The following is a 22,290-nucleotide window of genomic DNA, read 5'->3' as shown; positions in this document are numbered from 1 at the left end:
ATGTTCCTCATGTTTACTTGAGGAAAAATGTGGCTTCCGCGTGGTGTCATCAAAGCATTAACCAGACCTTTAGAACCCTAATTGACTCATCCTAGCCATTAGAAAGTAGTGGGATAACTGACTTCGGTTCCGACTGGGATTGGTTGATACTCGATACTACACTCTTTGAGATTGGACTTTAGGGAAGCTTTGGCCAACCACTTGGCGTTGCACTGAAGTGGACTTAAGGAAAGGTCAATGATTTGAGATCCTTCTAGAACCCGGTTACTATTCTAGGACAGGTTGAACCAACCAAACTTCAGTGGGGAGGGTATTTACCTATGGAACTCAGGCAAGCCTTAAAACCTAAGGATGATTGTTGTGTGACTTGTTTGTGCTTGTTATTTATTTAACATTATAACATCATAACATCATAACACCATAACATCATAACATTGTACTAACCATTTCAAGGACTTAGGGATTTAACTTTGCTTTGAAACAGGGCTATGGCTTCCAGAAAGACCATTCAGATCAATTTTGTAGCAATCTCTCCTCAACTAAAGGATTTAGTGTCAGAACTTCCTGATCAGACTCAGTTCATCAAGAAACATGGTCATCTCCTCAATTTGGTTACCACTGATTTCAAAGAAGATATGATGAGAGTCCTATTCCAGTTCTTCGATCCTAAACATCATTGCTTCACCTTCCCAGATTATCAGTTGGTACCCACATTAGAAGAATTCTCCAGGATGCTTGGGATACCTATCCTTGATCAAACACCTTTCAGTGGTTTAGAAAAGATTCCGAAGTCTGAAGAAGTTGCCGCGGCTTTACACATGACAAAGTCCGATATTGAAACCAATTGGGTAACAAGAAGTGGAGTTAAGGGTTTACTTGCCAAGTTTCTGATAAATAAGGCCCGAGAATTCTTAAAGATTATGAATGCCCATGCTTTCGAAGACGTTCTAGCATTACTAATCTATGGGTTGGTGTTATTTCCTAATCCAGACCAATTCGTAGATATGAATGCTATTAAGATATTTCTCACTCATAACCCTGTGCCTACCTTGCTTGGAGACATTTTGCATTCCCTTCAGACTCGTACTATGAAAAGGCAAGGGACTCTCATGTGCTGCATACCTTTATTGTCTAGGTGGTTTATTTCACACCTTCCTCAATCAGTCTTGAAGAATGAGCAAAATCTGAAATGGTCTCAAAGGATAATGTCGCTTTCCCATTCAGACATCCGTTGGTGTCCCAATATCAGGGAAAATGTTATCCTCATCGACCGTTGTGGAGAATTCTCTAACGTACCACTCATGGGGATAAGAGGAGGTATTACTTATAATCCTGCTCTAGCCCTGTGTCAGTTTGGTTATGCTCGAAGAGATGGTCCGCATGAAATAATCCTTCAAAGCACTGTGTTTGACTATGACAATGACTCTCAAGATCTCCGTCAAAAGTTTGTACGAGCTTGGGGCATGGTAAAAAGAGGTACTTTAGGGAAGAAAAACTCTATTCCTATGGAACCTTATCTCAGATGGGTACGCGCAAGAGCTCGTGAACTTGGCATGCCATATGTTGCAGTCGGACCGCTGATTGTTGAGCCAGAAGTTGAAGGAGGTATTTCTCAGATCATGCCTTATCCAGATATGCCTACCGATGTTGAAGAACTGAAGAGATCCTGGATCCAGTTGAGAGAGGAAAGGGATACTTTTGAGACTCAGTTCGTTGCAGAAAGGAAGAAGGTGTTAGAACTTACCAGTCAGCTTAATGAGGAACGAAGACTCAATGCATATCTTCGCCCAAAAAGAAGTCGCCCCTGGGAGACTTGAGCTTTCATTGTATTTTTATTATTATTCCTTTTTGTAATGAACATTGGTTAAAGAAATTATTAATAAAAGTTTCCCTCTTTTGGGTGGTTTATGCAAAGTTAAATTCCAAAAGTCCTTGAAAACATTTCACACATTGCATAGCATAACATAACATTGCATAACAGGTATTCTCAAAGATCAATATTCTTACGGTCTTCCTTCTAAACAGAAAAATGGACCTCGAACAAACTGTCAAAGATCTCCAAGCCCAGAATGCTCAATTCCAGGAGATGATGCTGAGCTTATCCAATGGGCAGGAAGAACTGAAGGCTCTCTTGCTCGAGAAGAAGAAAGACAAGAAACCTGTGAGTTACATTAACCTGGGAAGAAGGCTTAAAGGACAGGCTGCGGGAGTCAAGATTAGACTTCCGAAGGATCAAGAAGAGGAGACAGAAAATGATTCAGGAGAAGAGGATGTCGATCTTTTCAACTCTGAGGATGACGATGAAGATTATGAGAAGGAACAGTACTCTCCAAGAGATGGCAAGTACAAGTTGCTGGAAGAACGTATGCTAGCTATGGAGGGTCAGAAGGCGCCCGGTTTGGATTTCGAAAGCTTGGGACTGGTCTCTGATGTGGTCATTCCTTGCAAATTCAAGATCCCCACTTTCACTAAGTACGATGGTGCGTCTTGTCCTCAGATGCATCTGAGAGCTTATGTGAGAAAGATTCAGCCGTATACCACTGATAGGAAACTATGGATCCATTTCTTCCAAGAGAGTCTATCTGGCACACAGTTGGAATGGTATTATCAGCTTGAGAGCTCTAACATCCGCACCTGGACTGATTTAGCGACAGCTTTCTACAATCACTACCAGTATAATTCTGAATTGGCGCCTACTCGGCTACAGTTGCAGAATATGACTATTGGATCTAAAGAAAGCTTCAAAGAGTATGCTCAAAAATGGAGAGATTTGGCTGGCAGAGTTAAACCCCCCATGACTGATCGAGAATTAGTGGACATGTTCATGGGCACACTGACTGGTCCATTCTACAGCCATCTACTGGGAAGTTCTTCATCGGGTTTCACTGAGCTTATATTGACAGGTGAACGTGTTGAAAGCGGCATTCGAAGTGGAAAGATACAGGCGACTACCTCTGCAAGCACCAAAAGGTCCTACCAGGGGAGGAACGAATCAAATGCTGTGTACGGTCAAAAGGGTCGTAACAAGAAAAATCGTGACCATACCATTGGAGCAGTTACGATTGCAGCACCGCCATCTCAAAACTTCCAGCACAGACAAGACCGGCCAAGGAGGCAGTTTACCAAGATCAATATGACTTTAGCACAGGCACTGCAGGGTATGCTAAAAGCAAATTTGATTACCCTCAGAGATCCTCCTACGAATCCCAACACTACTTCTTCTCGTTATAATCCCAATGCCAGGTGTGCATATCACTCCGATAGCCCCGGGCATGATACAAACGATTGTTGGTCGTTGAAGAATAAGATTCAGGATATGATCGACGCTGGTGAAATTGAATTTGAGCCTCCGGAGACTCCTAATGTCATCACTGCACATATGCCTAACCATGACAAGGCTGTTAATGTTATCGATGATAATTCTCACATCACTACTGTAGCGGACTTAACATCTCCTCTCCTGATCATCAAGAAGAATTTATTGCAGGCTGGTTTATTTCCAGGTTGTGCTGAAAATTGCGATCTTTGTGTACTTCGACCCAACGAGTGCTTGAAGTTGAGGAATGGTATTCAACGGCTGATGGATGATCGCACAATTCTCTTCGAAAAGGTTCCTAAGGTGGAAAACCCTATTGAGGAAATATCTGTGATTGCTAGGTCCAAAGTTCCAGTGAAGATTACCGCTACCAGAGCACCTGTGAAGATTACTGCTGAGCCCAAGGTAGCTCCCCTAATCATTACTGCGCCTGGCCTAGTACCATATTCCTCCAGCAAAGCCATTCCGTGGCATTATGGAGGTGATGTTTACATCCATGGTGTAAAGCAAGTTGATAATTCTGCTAATCCTAATGACATTGTTGGGACTAGTAAAGTTACTCGAAGTGGAAGGATCTTCTCTCCAGAAATCTCACCTCCCGCCCCTGAAACTCGAGGAAAGGAACCAGTGATCAACCCTGCTCAGTTGAAGACACCAGTCGAAGTTATTACTGAAGATGTTGCCAAGCAGGAAGTGGAGGAAATGCTGAAAATCATCCGTAAGAGTGATTTTGATGTGGTAGAACAGCTGGGGCATACTCCGTCTAAGATCTCGATGTTATCCTTGTTATTATCTTCTGAATCTCATGCCAAAGCGTTGATGAAATTCTTGAAGACTGCTCATGTACCTCAAGAGACCTCCGTCGATCAGTTCGAAAACTATGTTGCTAACCTGACTGTTGACAATGGCTTAGGCTTTTCCGATGCTGATCTGACACCAGCAGGAAAGAATCACAATAGAGCTCTGCATATCTCCATTGAGTGTGAGGGGATCACCTTATCTCACGTATTGATCGACAACGGCTCTTCTTTGAATGTGCTGCCAACAACCGTGCTCGATAAACTTGACTGTAAGAGCATTGATTTGAAACCTAGTGATACTGTGGTGCGTGCGTATGACGGTGCAAAAAGTGTTGTCCATGGTGAAGTGGTTCTCCCTATCAAGATAGGACCTCAAGTCTTCAACACTACCTTTCACGTGATGAACATCCGTCCTGCCTATTCATGCTTGCTGGGACGCCCTTGGATTCATAAGGCAAGTGCCGTAGCTTCATCTCTCCATCAAAAGCTGAAGTATCCAATAGAGGGTAAGATTGTCACGGTGTGTGGAGAAGAAGAATATATTATCAGTAGTGTGCAGTCCTTCAGATACGTCGAGATGGATGGCGAATTCTTTGAGACTCCCACTCAGTCATTTGAAGTAGTTCCTCCGACTAATCCTGTCCTTAAGCCGACTTCCTGTGTGCCCGAGGTTATCCGTGCTCCTCCTGCCATGATTTCTCTGAAGGACGCTCAAGCCGTGGTTGAAAATGGTGGTCGTACTGGTTGGGGTCAACTGATCAACGTACCATACAAGTCTGACAAGTCTGGTCTGGGATTTAACTCTGAAAAGATGGTCAAAGGTCAAATTAATGCTGTAGAAGATGCTGATAGCGATTATGATCTGGATAGCTGGATTTTCCCAACAATTGGTGTCAGACTCAATAATTGGAAAGCTGAAGACACTATCCCGATTTCCTTTAGTCAGGAGTAATTGTTATTGTCTGTTTTAGTGTTGCATTTTTTTAATTTTTACAATTGAACTTCTTAAAGCATTGTGTCTATGCCCGGAGCACAATAGCTAATTTGTTAAGGGTTTTGTCATCTTCATAAGCATATTCATATTCAATAAATCAATGGACTTTTTGCATTCAAATATTGCGCTCTTTATCTTTCCTGTCATCTTCCAAACAAGCTATGTTTCTTACACACACTCACGTAACGAATTGCAGATCCATACCCACTCTGGATCCTGTTGATAATAGTTCTACTACTGTTCATTATGACTTTGAAAATCCGATCTACCAAGCCGAGGATGGGAGTGAGGAAGATTGTGAAGTACCGGGAGAACTTGCCAGACTGTTACTGCAAGAAGAAAGGACTATACAGCCGCATGAAGAGTCAATCGAAATTGTAAACCTGGGTACTGAAGTGGACAAGAGAGAAGTCAAAATAGGAGCAGGCTTGGAAAACAGTATTAAAGAAAGATTGATTCAGATGTTACATGACTATATGGAGATTTTTGCTTGGTCTTATGAAGACATGCCAGGATTGGATACGGATATAGTAGTGCATCGTTTGCCAACGAAGGAAGATTGTCGTCCTGTTAAGCAAAAGGTCCGTCGCATGCGTCCCGAAATGTCTGAGAAAATCAAGGCCGAAGTTATGAAACAATTTAATGCCGGTTTTCTAGCTGTTACTTCTTATCCCCAATGGGTTGCTAATGTGGTACCAGTACCGAAGAAGGATGGTAAGGTACGAATGTGCGTCGATTACAGAGATCTGAATAAAGCGAGTCCCAAAGATGACTTTCCACTTCCGCATATTGATGTTATGGTAGACAATACCGCTCAACACAGAGTATTCTCCTTCATGGATGGATTCTCGGGTTATAACCAAATTAAGATGGCACCTGAAGACATGGAGAAAACTACGTTTGTGACGCAATGGGGCACTTTCTGTTACAAAGTAATGCCATTCGGTTTAAAGAACGCCGGGGCAACGTACCAGCGTGCTATGGTGGTTTTGTTCCATGATATGATTCATCATGAAATAGAAGTATATGTGGATGACATGATAGCCAGATCTCATATTGAAGAAGAACATCTCGATCATTTGTACAAATTGTTTGAGAGGTTGAAGAAATACAAGCTGAGATTGAACCCGAACAAGTGCACCTTTGGAGTAAGATCCGGTAAACTCTTGGGATTTATTGTCAGTGGCAAAGGAATTGAGGTTGACCCGGCTAAGGTGAGAGCTATCCAAGAAATGCCAGTGCCCCGTACAAATAAGGAAGTCAGAGGTTTCTTGGGACGTTTGAATTACATCGCCCGGTTTATCTTCCATTTAACTGCTACCTGCAAACCCATCTTCAAACTACTGAGGAAGAATCAAGAGATGATATGGAATGATGAATGTCAAGAAGCTTTTGACAAAATCAAGAAGTATCTCCAGGAACCTCCGGTCCTGATGCCACCAGTTGAAGGAAGATCTCTAATCATGTATTTGACCGTGTTAGAAAATTCAATGGGGTGTGTGTTGGGGCAACATGACGAGTCTGGTCGAAAAGAGCATGCCATATACTACCTTAGCAAAAAGTTTACCGACTGTGAAACAAGATACTCACTGCTCGAGAGAACTTGCTGTGCTCTGGCCTGGGCTGCTCGCCGACTAAGACAGTATATGTTGAATCATACCACTTTGTTGATTTCTAAGATGGATCCTATCAAATACATATTTGAGAAACCTGCCCTCTCCGGAAGAATAGCAAGATGGCAGATGATTTTAACAGAGTATGATATCCAGTATACCACCCAGAAAGCCATCAAAGGAAGCGTGATGGCCGATCATTTGGCTCAGCAAGCAGTGGATGATTACCAATCTATGCATTTTGAGTTCCCAGATGAGGATGTCATGCTTGTTACTGATTATGAAGAACCCGGACCGGATGAAAGACTCGAACTGGGATCCCGATGGACTATGGTTTTTGATGGATCTTCTAATGCATTGGGCAATGGTGTTGGTGTTGTAATCGTTTCCCCCAAGGGTGGCCATACTCCCTTCACTGCTAGATTATGTTTTGATTGTACTAATAATATGACCGAGTATGAAGCATGTATTTTAGGACTCAGAGCTGCTATAGACTTGAGAATCAAGTGTTTAAGCGTGTATGGAGACTCAGCTTTAGTAATCAGTCAGATCAAAGGAGAATGGGACACTAAACATCCGAATCTCATCCCTTATCGAGAGCGGGTGTTGACATTAATCCCATACTTTGAAGAGATTACATTCGAACACATCCCACGAGAAGAGAATCAGTTGGCAGACGCCTTGGCCACCATGTCATCTATGTTCAGAGTCAGATGGGACAATGAAGCTCCCAGGATCACCATTGAACGACTAGATGAACCAGCATATTGTTATGAACTTAACGCTGCTGAAGTAGAAGAGAAACCTTGGTTCCACGAAGTAAAAAGATATTTAGAAGCTCAGGAACACCCTGAAGGGGCGTCCATCAATGACAGAAAATTTCTGAGGAAGTTTTCCGCTAGATTCTTTTTGAGTAATGGAATATTATACAAACGTAATCATGATTCGACTTTGCTTCGTTGTGTGGATAAAAAAGAAGCAGAAAAGATTATGGAAGACATGCATGACGGTATTTTTGGGACTCACTCTAGTGGACATACAATGGCCAAGAAGATTCTGAGATCAGGGTATTATTGGTCTACCATGGAAGCTGATTGCCACCATCACTCCAGAACTTGTCACAAGTGCCAGATCTATGCGGACAAAGTACATGTGCCTCCCGCTCCATTAAACGTGTTGACAGCTCCTTGGCCCTTTGCAATGTGGGGCATTAATATGATTGGGGAGATTAAACCTACTGCTTCTAATGGACGTTTCATCCTTGTTGCTATTGATTACTTTACAAAGTGGGTGGAGGCAGCATCATTTGCTTTTGTCACCAAGAATGTGGTGGCACGATTCATCAAGAGTAATCTCATTTGTCGATATGGCATCCCTGAAAGAGTTATCACTGACAATGGCACCAATTTGAACAACAAAATGATTACTGCACTCTGCACGCAGTTCAAGATAAAACACCATAACTCTTCTCCGTACCGGCCAAAGATGAACGGCGCCGTGGAGGCTGCTAATAAGAATATCAAGAAGATCATACAAAAGATGACAGTAACATACAAAGACTGGCATGAGATGTTACCATTTGCTCTTCATGGTTATCGCACTTCAGTACGCACTTCGACAGGGGCAACTCCTTTCTCTTTAGTCTACGGAATGGAAGCCGTTTTACCAGTGGAAATTCAGATTCCCTCTCTAAGAATCATGAAAGAGGCGAGCTTAGATGAGGATGAATGGATTCAGACTCGACTCGATCAGATAAATTTGATTGATGAAAAGAGACTCGCGGCTGTTTGTCATGGGCAGATATATCAGAAGCGCATGACCCAGGCATTCAACAAAAAGGTCAAGAGACGGGTGTATCAAATCGGCGAATTGGTGATAAAGCGTATCATTCTACCACAAGGTGATCCCAGGGGCAAATGGACTCCCACATACGAAGGGCCATTTGTAGTTAAGAAGGTATTCTCTGGTGGAGCCATGATACTTGCTACGATGGATGGCGAAGACTTCCCACATCCCGTGAACGCAGACATAGTCAAAAAATACTACGCATGAAAGAGACCCGCTAGGTCGATGTACCTAGGCAAAAATTAGGGATAAACATATAAAAATGTACACCCGACGAGTCGAAAACCTGAAAAGGCGGCTTGGGCAAAAAGGGGTATCCGGGTGGACTGAAAACCTGAAAAGGCGGTCCAGGCAAAAATTAGGGATTAAAAGCGTATGACTATGTCCTGTTCTCAGACAGCTTCATCCAAGTTCAAGAGACTGAACAAGCCAATCACTTCTATCCGACAGCAGGAGATGAGATGCTTGAAGACATAATGACAGTAGCAGAATTAAAATCGATAGGACTTTTCCTTCATAGCTTTTTCTTTATGTTCTCGACAATTTCCTCTTACTAGGATTTATGTCTCTTTGTACACAAATTGCCTGTTTATAGGCCCTCTTTCAAACTCAATACAATCTTATTTCCAAAAAGATGCTTTTGTTTTACTTTTTCTGTTTTGTTTGCGTAAACGTCCATTGATTTAATTTGAACTGATATATGCATTTGAATATGGTCGATGTTTATCAAAATACATGCACAAAACGGAAATAGCAATTACAAGAGACTTCAGGATCGAGGAGAAGGTCTAACCATGCTTCCAATGAATCCGCTACCAATTCTGTTCCCCCGGCAAGTCTGTTATTCCCCAGAAGGAATTGGCATTATTCCCCGGCAAAACCAGCTATTTCCCAGGAGAGGTCAGAATCACCAGACAGGCTGATCATCTCATCCACCCCCAGCCAGGCTTCTGTTAAATATTTCTACCATCAGACGGAAATCAAGTATCCCCAGCCAAGAAAGGGTCATCAATACAAGTATCTCCAACCAGAAGATGGGGATTTACTTTCTCCAGGGAGTCGCAAAAAAAAAAAAAAAAAAAAAAGAGAAGAAAAAACTTTTCAAACGCATAATTCATTCATCACATCATTTCACAGCATACGCACCCATACATTATTTGCATTCATTTTCGTAAGCATAAAACATCTCATGCATCACGACATAGCATGAAGCTAACTTTATTTTTCAGGTCAATTATCCTCCTGATACAGCCAAAACAAAGATCCATTCAGACGGACATCTTTATCAATTACATTCAAGATTCAACTACATCTCTCAGATACAATCCACTCTGGCAAGCACTCTGATATCCACCCAATGGTGGCATCTTTAAGCCCACCCCAGATATTCATTGCAAACACTATCAGATGACAACCTGGCGTACGATTCATTCTGATTCAGCTCAACATATGACTCCTTCGACTCAGATACGATCTAACGTATGATCCATTCTGACCTTCAACTACTCCAACACGGTCCAATGTACGACCCAGTCGGACCTTCAAATCCTCAGATGCTGCCCAGCGTACGATGCATCCCGGGGTGTAGTCTAGCGTACGACTACTTTCTTCGTCAGATACAGCCTAATGAACGACTCATCCTGCAACTCAGATACTACCTGGCGTACGGTACATTCTGGAACGTGGTCTAGCGTACGACTATCCTGTCATCCCCAGATGCAGCCTGATGGACAACTCATTCTGCAACTCCAATACGGCCTAACGTACGACCCATTTGGATCTTCAACTCAGATACGATCTAGCGTACGATCCATTCTGATTCTACCTTCGTCAGATACAGCCTAACGAATGGCTCAGTCCGCAACTTAGATACGATCTAGCGTACGATCCATTCTGATTTTTCATCCCCAGCGAAGTCATCCGCCTAATGAACACCTCACTCTGCTATTCTGATAGGGTCTAGCGTATGATCTATTCTGATCCCTTATCCCCAGCAGCGTATAACACACTCTGATTCCCCAGCGAAGTCGACAAGGGAGGACTCACGATACGGTCTAGCGAATGACCCGGTATGACACCCATGTCTTCAGATATCGTCTAACGTACGACATAAGCTGAAGCTCTCCTCATCAAACTTCCTGGATGGCATCTTTAAGCCCATCTCCATCAAGACTAATTGACAAGTGCAAATTTTTGGGGCATTCTAGTGTTCAATAATCTTCCACCTCCAGACCACGAATGGCATACTGGTCATCCTAACTCTCTCGGTTCAAGAATATTGAACAGGGGCAGCTGTCATACCCCAAAATTTGCCCATTAATCTTGCAAAACATTTCTCGAAGCACTCCAACTTATTCTGCAAGGCACTGACCTTAAAGGAACAAAAGCCCAGCTCACAACAGACCCAATCCAGAAAATGGCCCAAACTGGCCTGCTCGCTAGGCGAACAACTCCTTCGCCTAGCGAACCCTTCGCTACACGCTCGCCTAGCGAACCCTTCGCTACATATCAGAATTTTTGGGCTTCATTCTGAGCCCATTAGGTCACCACAATCACTATAAATACCGACACTTCAGTTACGAAAAAGGGGAACGAAAACGGAAAAAGAAGAACCCTAGCAAGCAAACCCTAACACTCACGGGAGGCAAACCCTGAAGGAACTCGGCGGCATCAAGGTTTACCTCTGCCCAATTCAATCCGATTTGCCGATTAAAAGTCGTCATTCAATTGCAAACAGGTTTACATTGCTATTACTGCCTTATGTTCTTAATTTGCATATGGCATTATGATTAAATTTCTGAAAATATCTTAAGTTTGGCATGTGAATTTTGGTATGTACCTGAATACCTTAAATGATTAACCATATAATTGCTGTAATGAAAGCCATAAGGCATAAAATTGGTTGAAATTGTGCTGATATCAAAACCAGAATCCGCAGCCGCTCGCTAGCACATCGCTAAGCGAGCATGCAGCGAGTATTCGCTAAGCCTTCGCTAGGCGAGGCAGGAGCGAACGTGACAGTAGCTGACTTTTCTGTTCTGATTTTTCACTCATGTTTTATCATAGCCATGCATCATTTACCCGACCCTATTTACTGTTGCGATCTTTTTTTTTGGTGTAATCCTCGATTACACCCTGATTTGGTGTTCTAACATGTTTTGTTGAGTTTTGTAAAGGTTCACATATCCCAAGAAAAGATTACTTGTTAGGTATTCCACTTTATTTGTGGGATACCCTTGTGGAGATTCACCCTGAATTACTCAACTGATTTTAATATATTAATTTTATGGCAAAGATCCACCCTAAATTGCTTAATTGATCTTAATGTATTAATTTTAATGTGGGGATTCCTCCTAATTACCTAATTGATTGTAAAATACGGCCTATGAATACGTGATCTTGGACCTCTCTTTGTTGCTTTACGGTATTACGGTATTATGGTCATGTCCCGCGAATGTGGGGATACACTTAGCCAAGACCCTTCGATTAAATCATCATGTCCCTCTAAAATAAATCCTAGCCCCTCGGATGTTGCCTTCGAATATATGATTTTGTCCCTCGATGACCCTTCGGTGTAGCCTACGGTTAAATGATGATGGTCCTTTCGAATGCTAAGGTATCCTTACAACCGTTGCCTTCAATGACCAATCGATGACCCTACGATGACCCTTAAATCCAAAAGGACAAGACTACTTACTTCTCAATAGTAAGGACAGTTTTACCCTCATAAGGATAGGAAATGCCCATAAAGACCTTGGGTAGGTATAACTCTTAAATGCTGAATCACAATTCAACATACTTTTCATACCTCACACTTTGCAAAATATCTACTAGAAAATCACCACTTGGTCTACATTCATACTAGAATCATTACCAAGTTATATTTTTCTAAACCGTTTTCAAAATCAAACGAGATCAATACTTTGTATACATTCGTACAAGAATCATTACAAAGTTAAACTCTCTTTTCAAAACATTTTTAAGCAATTCACAAACACTTTTTTCAGACAAACATAAGTGATCCAGCAATTAAGAGCCCATGGATAACCATGGATACAAAGGGTGCTAACACCTTCCCTTTGTATAATGTACCTCCCGAACCCAAAATCTAACTAAGGTCTTTCCTGTTCTTTTCCACCTTTCCTTATTGGATAAAAGAAAAGTCGGTGGCGACTCTTGCTAACCGCGACATTTGCTTTCCAAAGCAAAAACACATAAAGTCAGTTCACCGTATGACAGACAGCTTGCATGTGAGACACGTCACTTCGGAGTAGCTTGCATGTGCGACACGTCACTTCGAACTAGCTAGCATGTGCGACACTTCACTCCTCTATTTAAGTGTCTTACTATCAACATCCAAGACACTTCACTCACATTCATCTGCAATAAGAAAATAGTTTTCATCTGCACAATGTCATCTTCATCATTATACAGTGTCAACGTTCACTTCAACGGTGAAACATACGAGTCTGAGCTATATGGTTTTTGTTTTCGAAACACCGATACCATTAGACTCACGATCAAGAGAAATGCAACCTTCTTGCATTTGAAAAAAAAGAATATAATCCTGTATAGTATCGGGTATTGTGTCAAAGATCACATATCAAAATCCAATATTTTTTGAGAATAGTCAATGCAAGTATTTCCCCCTTAAGGTACGAGACGATGAAGATGTTGAATACATGTTTGTTAGTCATGAACATTCAAGCTGCAACTGTATTGAGTTGTACATTACTCTTCCACCATGTATACCATCTCAACAGTCTCAACTAACCAGTCAGGATGAATCTGGTGAATTTGATCCACAATGGTCAGATAACGTCAACCCAGAAGCAGAAGCAGAAGTAGACGTCGTTGATGAAGCAGAAGAGGAGACCGAGATACAGGTTGATCACATGCTGAACAACGACTATGAAGATGATGATCAACCACCACCAATACCTCCTAGTCATGTCTACAACCCGCCTCAACATATGACAAATATGGATCTGCACGACGATGAAACATCCAATAGTGTTTTCTATAATCCGTATCCGAGATCTGAAGGCGAATTAAAGGTGGGAGACATGTTTCGTACCAAAGAAGAATGTGTTCTGGCTATCAAAAAATTCCACATGAACAACTCTGCTGATTTTACAGTGAAACGCACTGATTCTAGAAGGTATGTTATTGAATGTCGTAACATGCTTTGTAAGTTTCGTTTGGCTGCGTCTTACAAGAAGAAAAACGACTCTTGGGAGATCGCTTCAATAGACCCACCTCACAGTTGCATTGCAACTAACGTTGAACAAGATCACCGTAAACTAAGCGCAACATTGATATGTCAAGACATTCTGTCGTTGGTTAATAAAGACCCATCAGTGAAGGTGAGTATAATTATATCTCATATCAGAACAACATATAATTTTACTCAATCTTATAAGAAAGCCTGGATTGCGAGGACAAAGGTTGTTGAACAAGTTTTCGGCAACTAGGAGGATTCATACAAGGAATTGTCACGATTTTTATGGGCACTAAAAATATATGTCCTAAGAACTGTGGCAATTATGGAGACATTGTCAGCGATGATGCCAGACGGAACCTGTGCTATAGGTAATAGAATCTTTCACTATCTCTTTTGGGCATTTGACCCGTGCATCAAAGGTTTCGCGTTCTGCAAACCTATTATTCAAATTGATGGCACTTGGTTATACGGAAAATATAAGGGTACTTTGCTCGTGGGATCCTTTTGTTTGTGAAGGTGGATAGTTTTGTGAAAATATTTCCTAATGTCTCGCATGGTTGGACTTTGAGGTATAACACTGAAGGTCCAGAAGCTGTGAAGGCTGCAGAAGAGGCCCATCAAATCTTATTGGATTGGTTTAATAAATATCTCAAGTGAGAGATCTATTAGACCTCTTATTTCAAATTATATAAAAGGAAAAGGTAAAATTGAATATATGAGTATTTTGTAATTAATTATGTCTAGTTTCTCATCGGTGATGTGTAAGAATAAAAGGGAAAGAAACTGCACATGAATTTGGAAAAGGAGAGTTCCTAAGGCTATCGAACCCAACCCTCCCTCTGTGTTTGTATATCTCCTATGTAATTTCAGTTTTGGGCAAGACTGTTTGTGTGTATTGTCTCTAATTTGGGACCTTGTTTTCAATAAGATAACTTGTTATTGAGTTAAGTTAATATCATTTAACCCAATATTATATGGATAATGTTAACTTGTGCATGAGGACACAAGTTAAGAGATAAATATAATAAAAATAATTATGTGATGAATTAAATACAAATTTATAATTTATGATTATATTGTTTATTTCAATACGAATTTTTTATTTGTAGGTTTCTTAACTTGTGCCCTAGGGCACAAGTTAGCATTATCCGTATTATATTATATAGATGAATTTTGGTTTATTATCTTATAATTTTTTTTTTAAATTAATATTGTCATATGAAAATGTCAAGATGACACGCTGATTATATATATATATATATATATATATATATATATATATATATATATATAGATAGATAGATAGATAGATAGATAGATAGATATATTTATATTGTTAGTATATTATTTTTTTTATTTTTAATTATTTTAAAATTTATGTTGTTGTTGGAATTAAACAAAAAAACTTTGAGTAATTTCTAGTCAATCTTGATGAATAAGATTAAATCAACTGATCGAAGTTCCACTTGTTCTTCACTCTTCACTCGAGTGAATCAACCAACCTTGGTTGCAAGATTAAATCGTTGCACAATGATGATGAAAACAAGAAAATAAAATTGAATAAGAAAGAAGATTAGGGTTTGACGGAAATAGCGGAAGAAGATGATTTCTGCAGAGTCACTTTCTGCCCACACAGCCTATGGGAAATCTCGTTAATTTTGCAATTGCAGGTGATTATAAGATTGTTATAAAAATATAGGTTACTCCCTCTATATATATTTGAGCTAAATTTCTCCCTAAGCTAAAATCCAAAAATTACAAAGACCCAAAATACCTATTTTGGTCTAAGTCAAAATCATGTGTCAATCAACCTGCTTCGACCCTTCAACACTTCGACAATACAACTCGACGCACACTACATGTTTTGACACATCCTTGTTTTTGTCGAATACTACCTGCTTCAACACAAGGAATTACAATTAAACACACCACCTAATTCATTGTGTCTAAGCTATCTACATTCATCATATATCTTAACTTCTTAAACACTTCAACTTGCACTCCTTTCGTCATGATATCTACAATCTGATTCTCAGTTCTATAGTGTTCCAAGTTCAACTTCGCTTCTGCTACCTACTTTCCAAGATAGTGGAACCTCATTTCGATGTTCTTGCTTTGTCCATGTGCTATCAGATTCTTCGCTAGAATTGAAAGCAGCCGTGTTGTTGATCTTCATGGTAATTGCTCCATGATTCTTTCCTATAATCTCTTCGACCAGATTCATCATCCATGTTGCTTGACATGTACAAAGAGAAACATCTATGTACTCTGATTCATACGACGATAGTGCCACTACGGGTTCCTTTCTCTAACTCCAAGCAACTAATGCACCATCTAGCATAAACACATATCTAGTTGTGGATCTTCTATCCTCAACATCACTACACCAACTTGAGTCGGAGTATCACACTAGTTTGCATTCTTTTCCTTCACCAGTTGCAGGAAACAAAATGCCATAGTTGAGAATTCCTCTAAGATACCTTAGTATCCTCTTCGTCGTTGCTAGGTGTGATACCTTTGGCTTCTACATGAATCTACTCACAATACCTGCAATGTATGTTATATCATACCTTGTGTGACAAAGGTGTCAAAGTGATCCAATGAGTCTTATGTACTACGTTGGATATACATCATCTTCATCCGTGTCTTTCGACAGTTATAATTTGGGCTTAGCTGGAGTCGAAGTTGGGTTGCAATATTACATCTCAAATCTCTTGAGTATTTCGCTTGCATATCTTCTTTAGTGCATCATCAAACCTCTACCACTCTTGTAGAATTCAATGCCAAGGAAATATGATAAATTTCCTAAGTATGACGTTTCAAACTCCTCACTTAGGTCATGTTTGAAATCTTCCATCTCCTTCTTGCAACTTCATGTTAGTAACAGGTCATCGACATAGAGACATAATATAAACAATTCACTATTACTTCTTATAACATATACTTCATGCTTAGTTATGCACTTCACAAATTCATTCTCCCTTAGGAAACTATCTATTTTCTTATTCCAAGCTCTTGGAGCTTGGTTGAGTCCATACATGACTTTATATAACCTGTATACCTTGCTTTCTTCGCCATGTTTCACAAACTCAACTAGTTGTGCAATACACACTTCTTCATCTAAGGGGTCATTCAGGAATGCACATTTTACATCCATATGACATGTGTGCCAGTTGTTCATGTTTGCTAGACCAACAACCAACTTGATTATTTTGATCCTAGCAACAGATGTAAAAACTTTGTCGAAGTCAATTCCTTCTTTCTAAAGAAATCCTTTCGCCACAAGTCTTGCCTTGTGTCGAGTTACCTCACCTTTGGGATTCAACTTCACCTTATATACCCACTTCACATCAATTGCCTTCTTACCTTGAGGCAATTCAACAAGTGACCAGGTGTTGTTGTCTTTGATGGACTTCAGTTCCTCACTTTCACCCACTTCGAATCCTTCAATGTCTCAGCTACATTAACTGATTTGACATTTGCATAAAAAACATAATGTACCAGCTCACCTTCATCATCGACCACATCATCTGATGTAATCACACATTCTTTCAACCTTGCATGCATGTGTCTTGTTCTTTGAGATCAACTTGTGCTTGCTTGACCTCTGACTTCTTCATGTCGAACTTCTCTTTCGACCTCACTTGCTGGTTCTTCACATAAGTTTTTCACTGAATCCTTATTTACACTTTCAGTCCAATCCCATTCCTTAATCTCATTTATGATCACATCCTTGTTGATCACTACTTGCTTGTTCACTAGGTCGAACAATTTGTAACCTCTAGTCGAATGATATCCTATTAGGATCATCTGATTTAACTTGTCATCAAGTTCTCTTCTCAACTGATCTGACACATGTCTATGTGTTATAGATTCAAATACCCTCAGATGACTTAAGCTAGGCTTGACACCAAACCAACATTCTTCTGGCGTAACTACTTCTAGCTTCTTCGTCGGGCATCTGTTAAAAATATATGTTGTTGTCGACATAGCTTTTCCCCATAATTCTTTGGATATATGCTTGACTTTAAACATACTTCTCACCATGTTCATGATGGTTATATTCTCCCTTTCTGCAGTTCCATTCTGCTATGGAGTATAGGGCTCACCATGTTCATAATTCTTAGCGACTGTAACTATGTAGATGGTTACATCTGATGGTTCTTCAGGATGTCACATCCTTATATGATACAATATGCCAACTCATCAAGAGATACTAATGGAGGAGCATGCTAGGGAAAATCATGTTCTCCCTCTCCCTATCAGAATGAACGAGAAATTTGACCCCTATTACCAATATCATGACTCCTATTCTCTTCCAACAAAACAATTTTATTTTGGACTCATCGATGTTACTCACCGCATATCATGAGAGATTCATACATGCTTTAAGCTTCATAAACTCAATCTTTATCTTCAAAAACCATCCATTTTCGAAGGCTTATCACCGCTTCCGGAACCTGTCCAGCCGCACAACAACCGTCGTTATCATTGTAGTGAATCTCTTGACTACCGTCGAATACAGTGGCGAGTTGTTGTTGCGGAGGTTGTTCTTAGATCCAAAGCAGATAGAAAGGAATAATGTATTTTTGTTTTTAGAAAAAACATAGATCCATACAAATGTTTTGAAGTAGAGACAAGAACAACATGTTTTTTTCATCTTGGGGAAGAACTATACATTTGAAGCGATGATGTTATTGTTACTGGGTATTTTATGAATTTGTGATGAAACATAATGTTGTTACTGATTTTTTTGTTATGAATTTGTTGATGTTGCTTTTGTTACTGATTTTTGATATTTTGAATTTATGATGTTTGTTGTTGATATGATCTCTAGTTTTTAAAACTATTTTGAAGGATGAAATGTGATGATTTTGTTACTGGATTTTCAAGGAATGAATTATGTTTCTGGGTTCTTTTTCATGTTTTTACTTAATTCTTAGTAATTTAATTCAATTTTATTTATGATAATTCAAAATCAATTTTATTAATTTTAATAAAATTATTTTTTGTAATGTAATTTAATTTAAATATTTTTTAAAAATAATAATAATATTATTAAAAATTTAAAAATGACGTGTCATAATTATTATTAATGAAAATGATATGACATTGACACATCAGCAAACTGAGCGCCATATCATTAAAAATAAGTCTTAAATTATAGAAGGAACTAAAATTCATCACAAAACTTAAAAAAGGACCAAAACGTAGTATTAAAAATGGGGATCAAAATCCAAAAAAGACAAAATATGGGGACTAAAATTGTAATTAAACCTAAAGAAAGAAAGAAAATGATAGTATAGTTATAATATATTGTCAAATTCATCGGAGCATTTTTAAATCAAAGTAAAAAATTAGGGTCTGTTTGAAACATTTTTTAATTTTAGTTCTTAAAATTTGTTTTTTAAATCTATTTTAAAAAACTAATTTTAAGAAGAAAATTAACAAAAAATTTGTTTTATAAACTAATTTTTAAAAACTGTTTTGAAAATATAAAAATAAAAAAACTTGTTTGATAATCTAATCTTTTAATAGTATTTTAAGAAGAGAATAAAAACACATATTTTGTCATTTACTTTTAAAATCTATTTTATTGTATAAAATGTTACAAACTTAAGAAAATTAATTGATATTTGGTCGAATACAAATAATTGGGTTAAATCAATTTTTAATTTTTTAAATCACATAACACTGGTTTGTAATAATAAGAAAAAAACAAGTAAAAAATGGGATTCCACGTTTAATAGAAAAAAAAAATTATATAGTGAAAATAATTAAGAAACACAAAAAAAATTAAGTAAAATAAATAAACATGTTTGAAAATGTTACTTATACATAAAAAGAGCATAAATAAAAAAAATAACATACTCTTTCAAATACGTTTTTCTATTTTATTTTTAAAATATAAAAATTATTAAAATTACATTAATGCTATTAATGAAAATTATAAATTTTTATGTTTTTTCTTCAAATTTTATAATACTAAAAATTAAAAAGTAAGAAGCAAAACACAATTAAACTGTTTCGCTTTTTTGTTTTAAAAACTGAAAAATAGAAAAGAGTTTTTAAAAATACTTTGCAAAATATTATATTCAAACAAGTTTTTAAATTTTAAACTTTTAAAAACTAAAAAAGAGTTTTTAAAATGCATTTCAAACCTACCCTTAATGTCTGGTGTGGTTCGTGAGATGCTTCTTCGAAGCAATTTATTAAAAAAAAAAAAAAGGCTGTTTTAAAAAAAAATTAATTTCTTTTAAGGAATGAAATAAATGAGCTCCTTTTTTATTCAGGAACCAGAGAAAGGCCCATAACCGGCCCATTAAAAAGGCCCATAACCGGTCCATTAAGAAAGGCCCAAAATTGGAAAATCATCAGAACCCTAAATTTGTCTCAACTTCATTTATAAATTGAGCCGCCATTTTCATTTTAACTCTTTACGATTTCTGAGTGTGAATCGACGGCGACGGTGTTTCAGCCACCCTTCTCTTCTTTGTCGGTAAGATCGATCTTTGCAAACTCTTTCATTTGAGCACTATTTATCTGCAATTGATTTTAATCGAAACTTGTGAATCTCATCTCCAAACTCTTCCATTTGAGCACTATTTATCTGCAATTGATTTTAATCGAAACTTGTGAATCTCAATTGATTTTAATTGAAACTTGTGAATCTCAGTAACCATGGTGAGAGTCAGTGTGTTGAACGATGCTCTTAAGAGTATGTACAATGCTGAGAAAAGAGGAAAGCGCCAAGTCATGATAAGGCCATCATCCAAAGTTATCATCAAGTTCCTTATTGTTATGCAGAAGCATGGTATTTCTCAAAAATCATGTTTTTTTGGTTGAATGCTAGTTGATAAAATATTTTTAGGGTTTTTGATTTGATTTTTTTTATTGTTGATGATTTATAGGATATATTGGAGAATTTGAGTATGTTGATGATCACCGAGCTGGAAAGATTGTTGTTGAATTGAATGGTAGGTTGAACAAATGTGGGGTTATTAGTCCTCGTTTTGATGTTGGTGTCAAGGAGATTGAAGGTTGGACTGCTAGACTTCTCCCTTCTAGACAGGTAATTTGTTACCCTAGTTTTTTTCCTCATTCACACACTTGAGCGACTATACATGCGTGATCTACTTCTAGTGCATATACTTCCAACACTATGTATAGCTATTGCACATTCGTATGAGTTTTTAAGAGCTTGTTTAATTATTATCCTGAGGTATGGTACCATCATTATGTTTAGTTAAGTTAATTAGTTTGAAATTATGATCCTTCCTTTAATAAGATGACATTTTTCTTTTGTATGGTTTCCTCTTATTCTGTGGCTTTTAATTGGTACTGTTTGGTCTCTTTGGAATTAAGTATACCACTTTAGTCCTTAACAAATCCCAGTTTTGGAGGATCATTTTTAGGATCACGTGTGGGTTATAAGTTACAGTTGTTGCTTGGCATGTTTCTTTTGTGTAGTTATTAATTCTTATGCCGTGGGTTGTTTTAAATCTTAAATTTGTACTATTTGGTCTGTTTGGAATGAAAAAATGTTCTCAGAAGTGTTATTTGTTTGTACTTTAGATCCAATTCTTGGCTGTATGTGTGGGTTTTGTGACGCATTTCAACAATTGTTTGTATGTGGGCTTAGTGTGGAATTCTTGACTTTGTGAACTGTATTTTCATTTGAACATGTATGGTCTTTTATCTTCTGTCTTTGGTTTAGTGATGCATCTCTAGAATTGGTTGTTTCTAGTGTCGATTTGTTGCCGGTCTTTTCAATTGAAATCAGTTGGTATTTTCAATTTAATTCAGATGTATGGTCTATTGTCTTGTTTATAGTTTCTTCTGTTATCTCAAGTTTTGGTAATTCTAAAATATGCAGTTTGGTTACATTGTTTTAACCACTTCTGCTGGCATTATGGATCACGAAGAGGCTAGGAGGAAGAATGTTGGTGGTAAGGTCCTTGGTTTCTTCTACTGAGAATTTTTGTGATTTCAACTTGATGTAATGGAGGATCCTAGTTCCCTAGTAATTGAAGGAGCTGTTTTTGTGATGTGATTTAATTTAATTTTGTGAAACCTAGTTCAGTATAATTTATCTGATTTCTTCTATAAATTTTTGATTGTACCGGAATGAATGGCATACTTGTTTTGAATGGTATAGAATTTTATTATAATGTTGGAGCATAAAGAGTTTCAATTGGTATGGTCCAGTTGTCAATATTTGGAAAGTATCAACTAGTTCTCAAATTAGATTAAACAACTCAGAAAAATTTCATGTTTTAAATACTTATATTGTTATCGTTCCAAGTCAATAAAAGGATTATTGTGTAGCATTGTGTCCAATTGTTTGAATATAAAAAATGTATTTGGAAGTTATCAAACATCTTTCATTGAATCCTGCAAAATATCATTTGATGAATTGGAGGAATGACTAGATGGATGATGGACCTGTTTGATGAATCGGAGGAATTGGTGTAAAAAAAATTTGTAAATAAACTTTT

The 22,290-nt window shown here is 38.2% G+C and overlaps 1 protein-coding gene across 2 annotated transcripts in view; it reads left to right on the top strand.

The window, feature by feature from the left end:
• Positions 1 to 21,963, top strand: part of LOC127073397 (40S ribosomal protein S15a-1) — a 52,470-nt gene extending 30,507 nt beyond the window's left edge. Inside the window, exons 1-4 of one of the 2 annotated variants that reach the window (XM_051014550.1) lie at positions 20,130 to 20,291; positions 20,469 to 20,606; positions 20,704 to 20,864; positions 21,669 to 21,963. In XM_051014550.1, the coding sequence (XP_050870507.1) occupies positions 20,474 to 20,606; positions 20,704 to 20,864; positions 21,669 to 21,767 (393 nt within the window). In that variant the 5' untranslated portion in view covers positions 20,130 to 20,291; positions 20,469 to 20,473 and the 3' untranslated portion in view covers positions 21,768 to 21,963. Of the gene's footprint in view, positions 1 to 20,129; positions 20,292 to 20,468; positions 20,607 to 20,703; positions 20,865 to 21,668 lie in introns of those variants that run through there. The other variant, XM_051014551.1, reaches the window with a different exon arrangement.
• Positions 21,964 to 22,290: the final 327 nt, after the last annotated feature.

This window comes from Lathyrus oleraceus, chromosome 4 (genome assembly GCF_024323335.1).
Source record: "Lathyrus oleraceus cultivar Zhongwan6 chromosome 4, CAAS_Psat_ZW6_1.0, whole genome shotgun sequence".
NCBI lineage: Eukaryota > Viridiplantae > Streptophyta > Magnoliopsida > Fabales > Fabaceae > Lathyrus > Lathyrus oleraceus.
The sequence above is the reverse complement of the archived record's forward strand: the minus strand, read 5'-3'. Positions and strand labels throughout refer to the sequence as shown.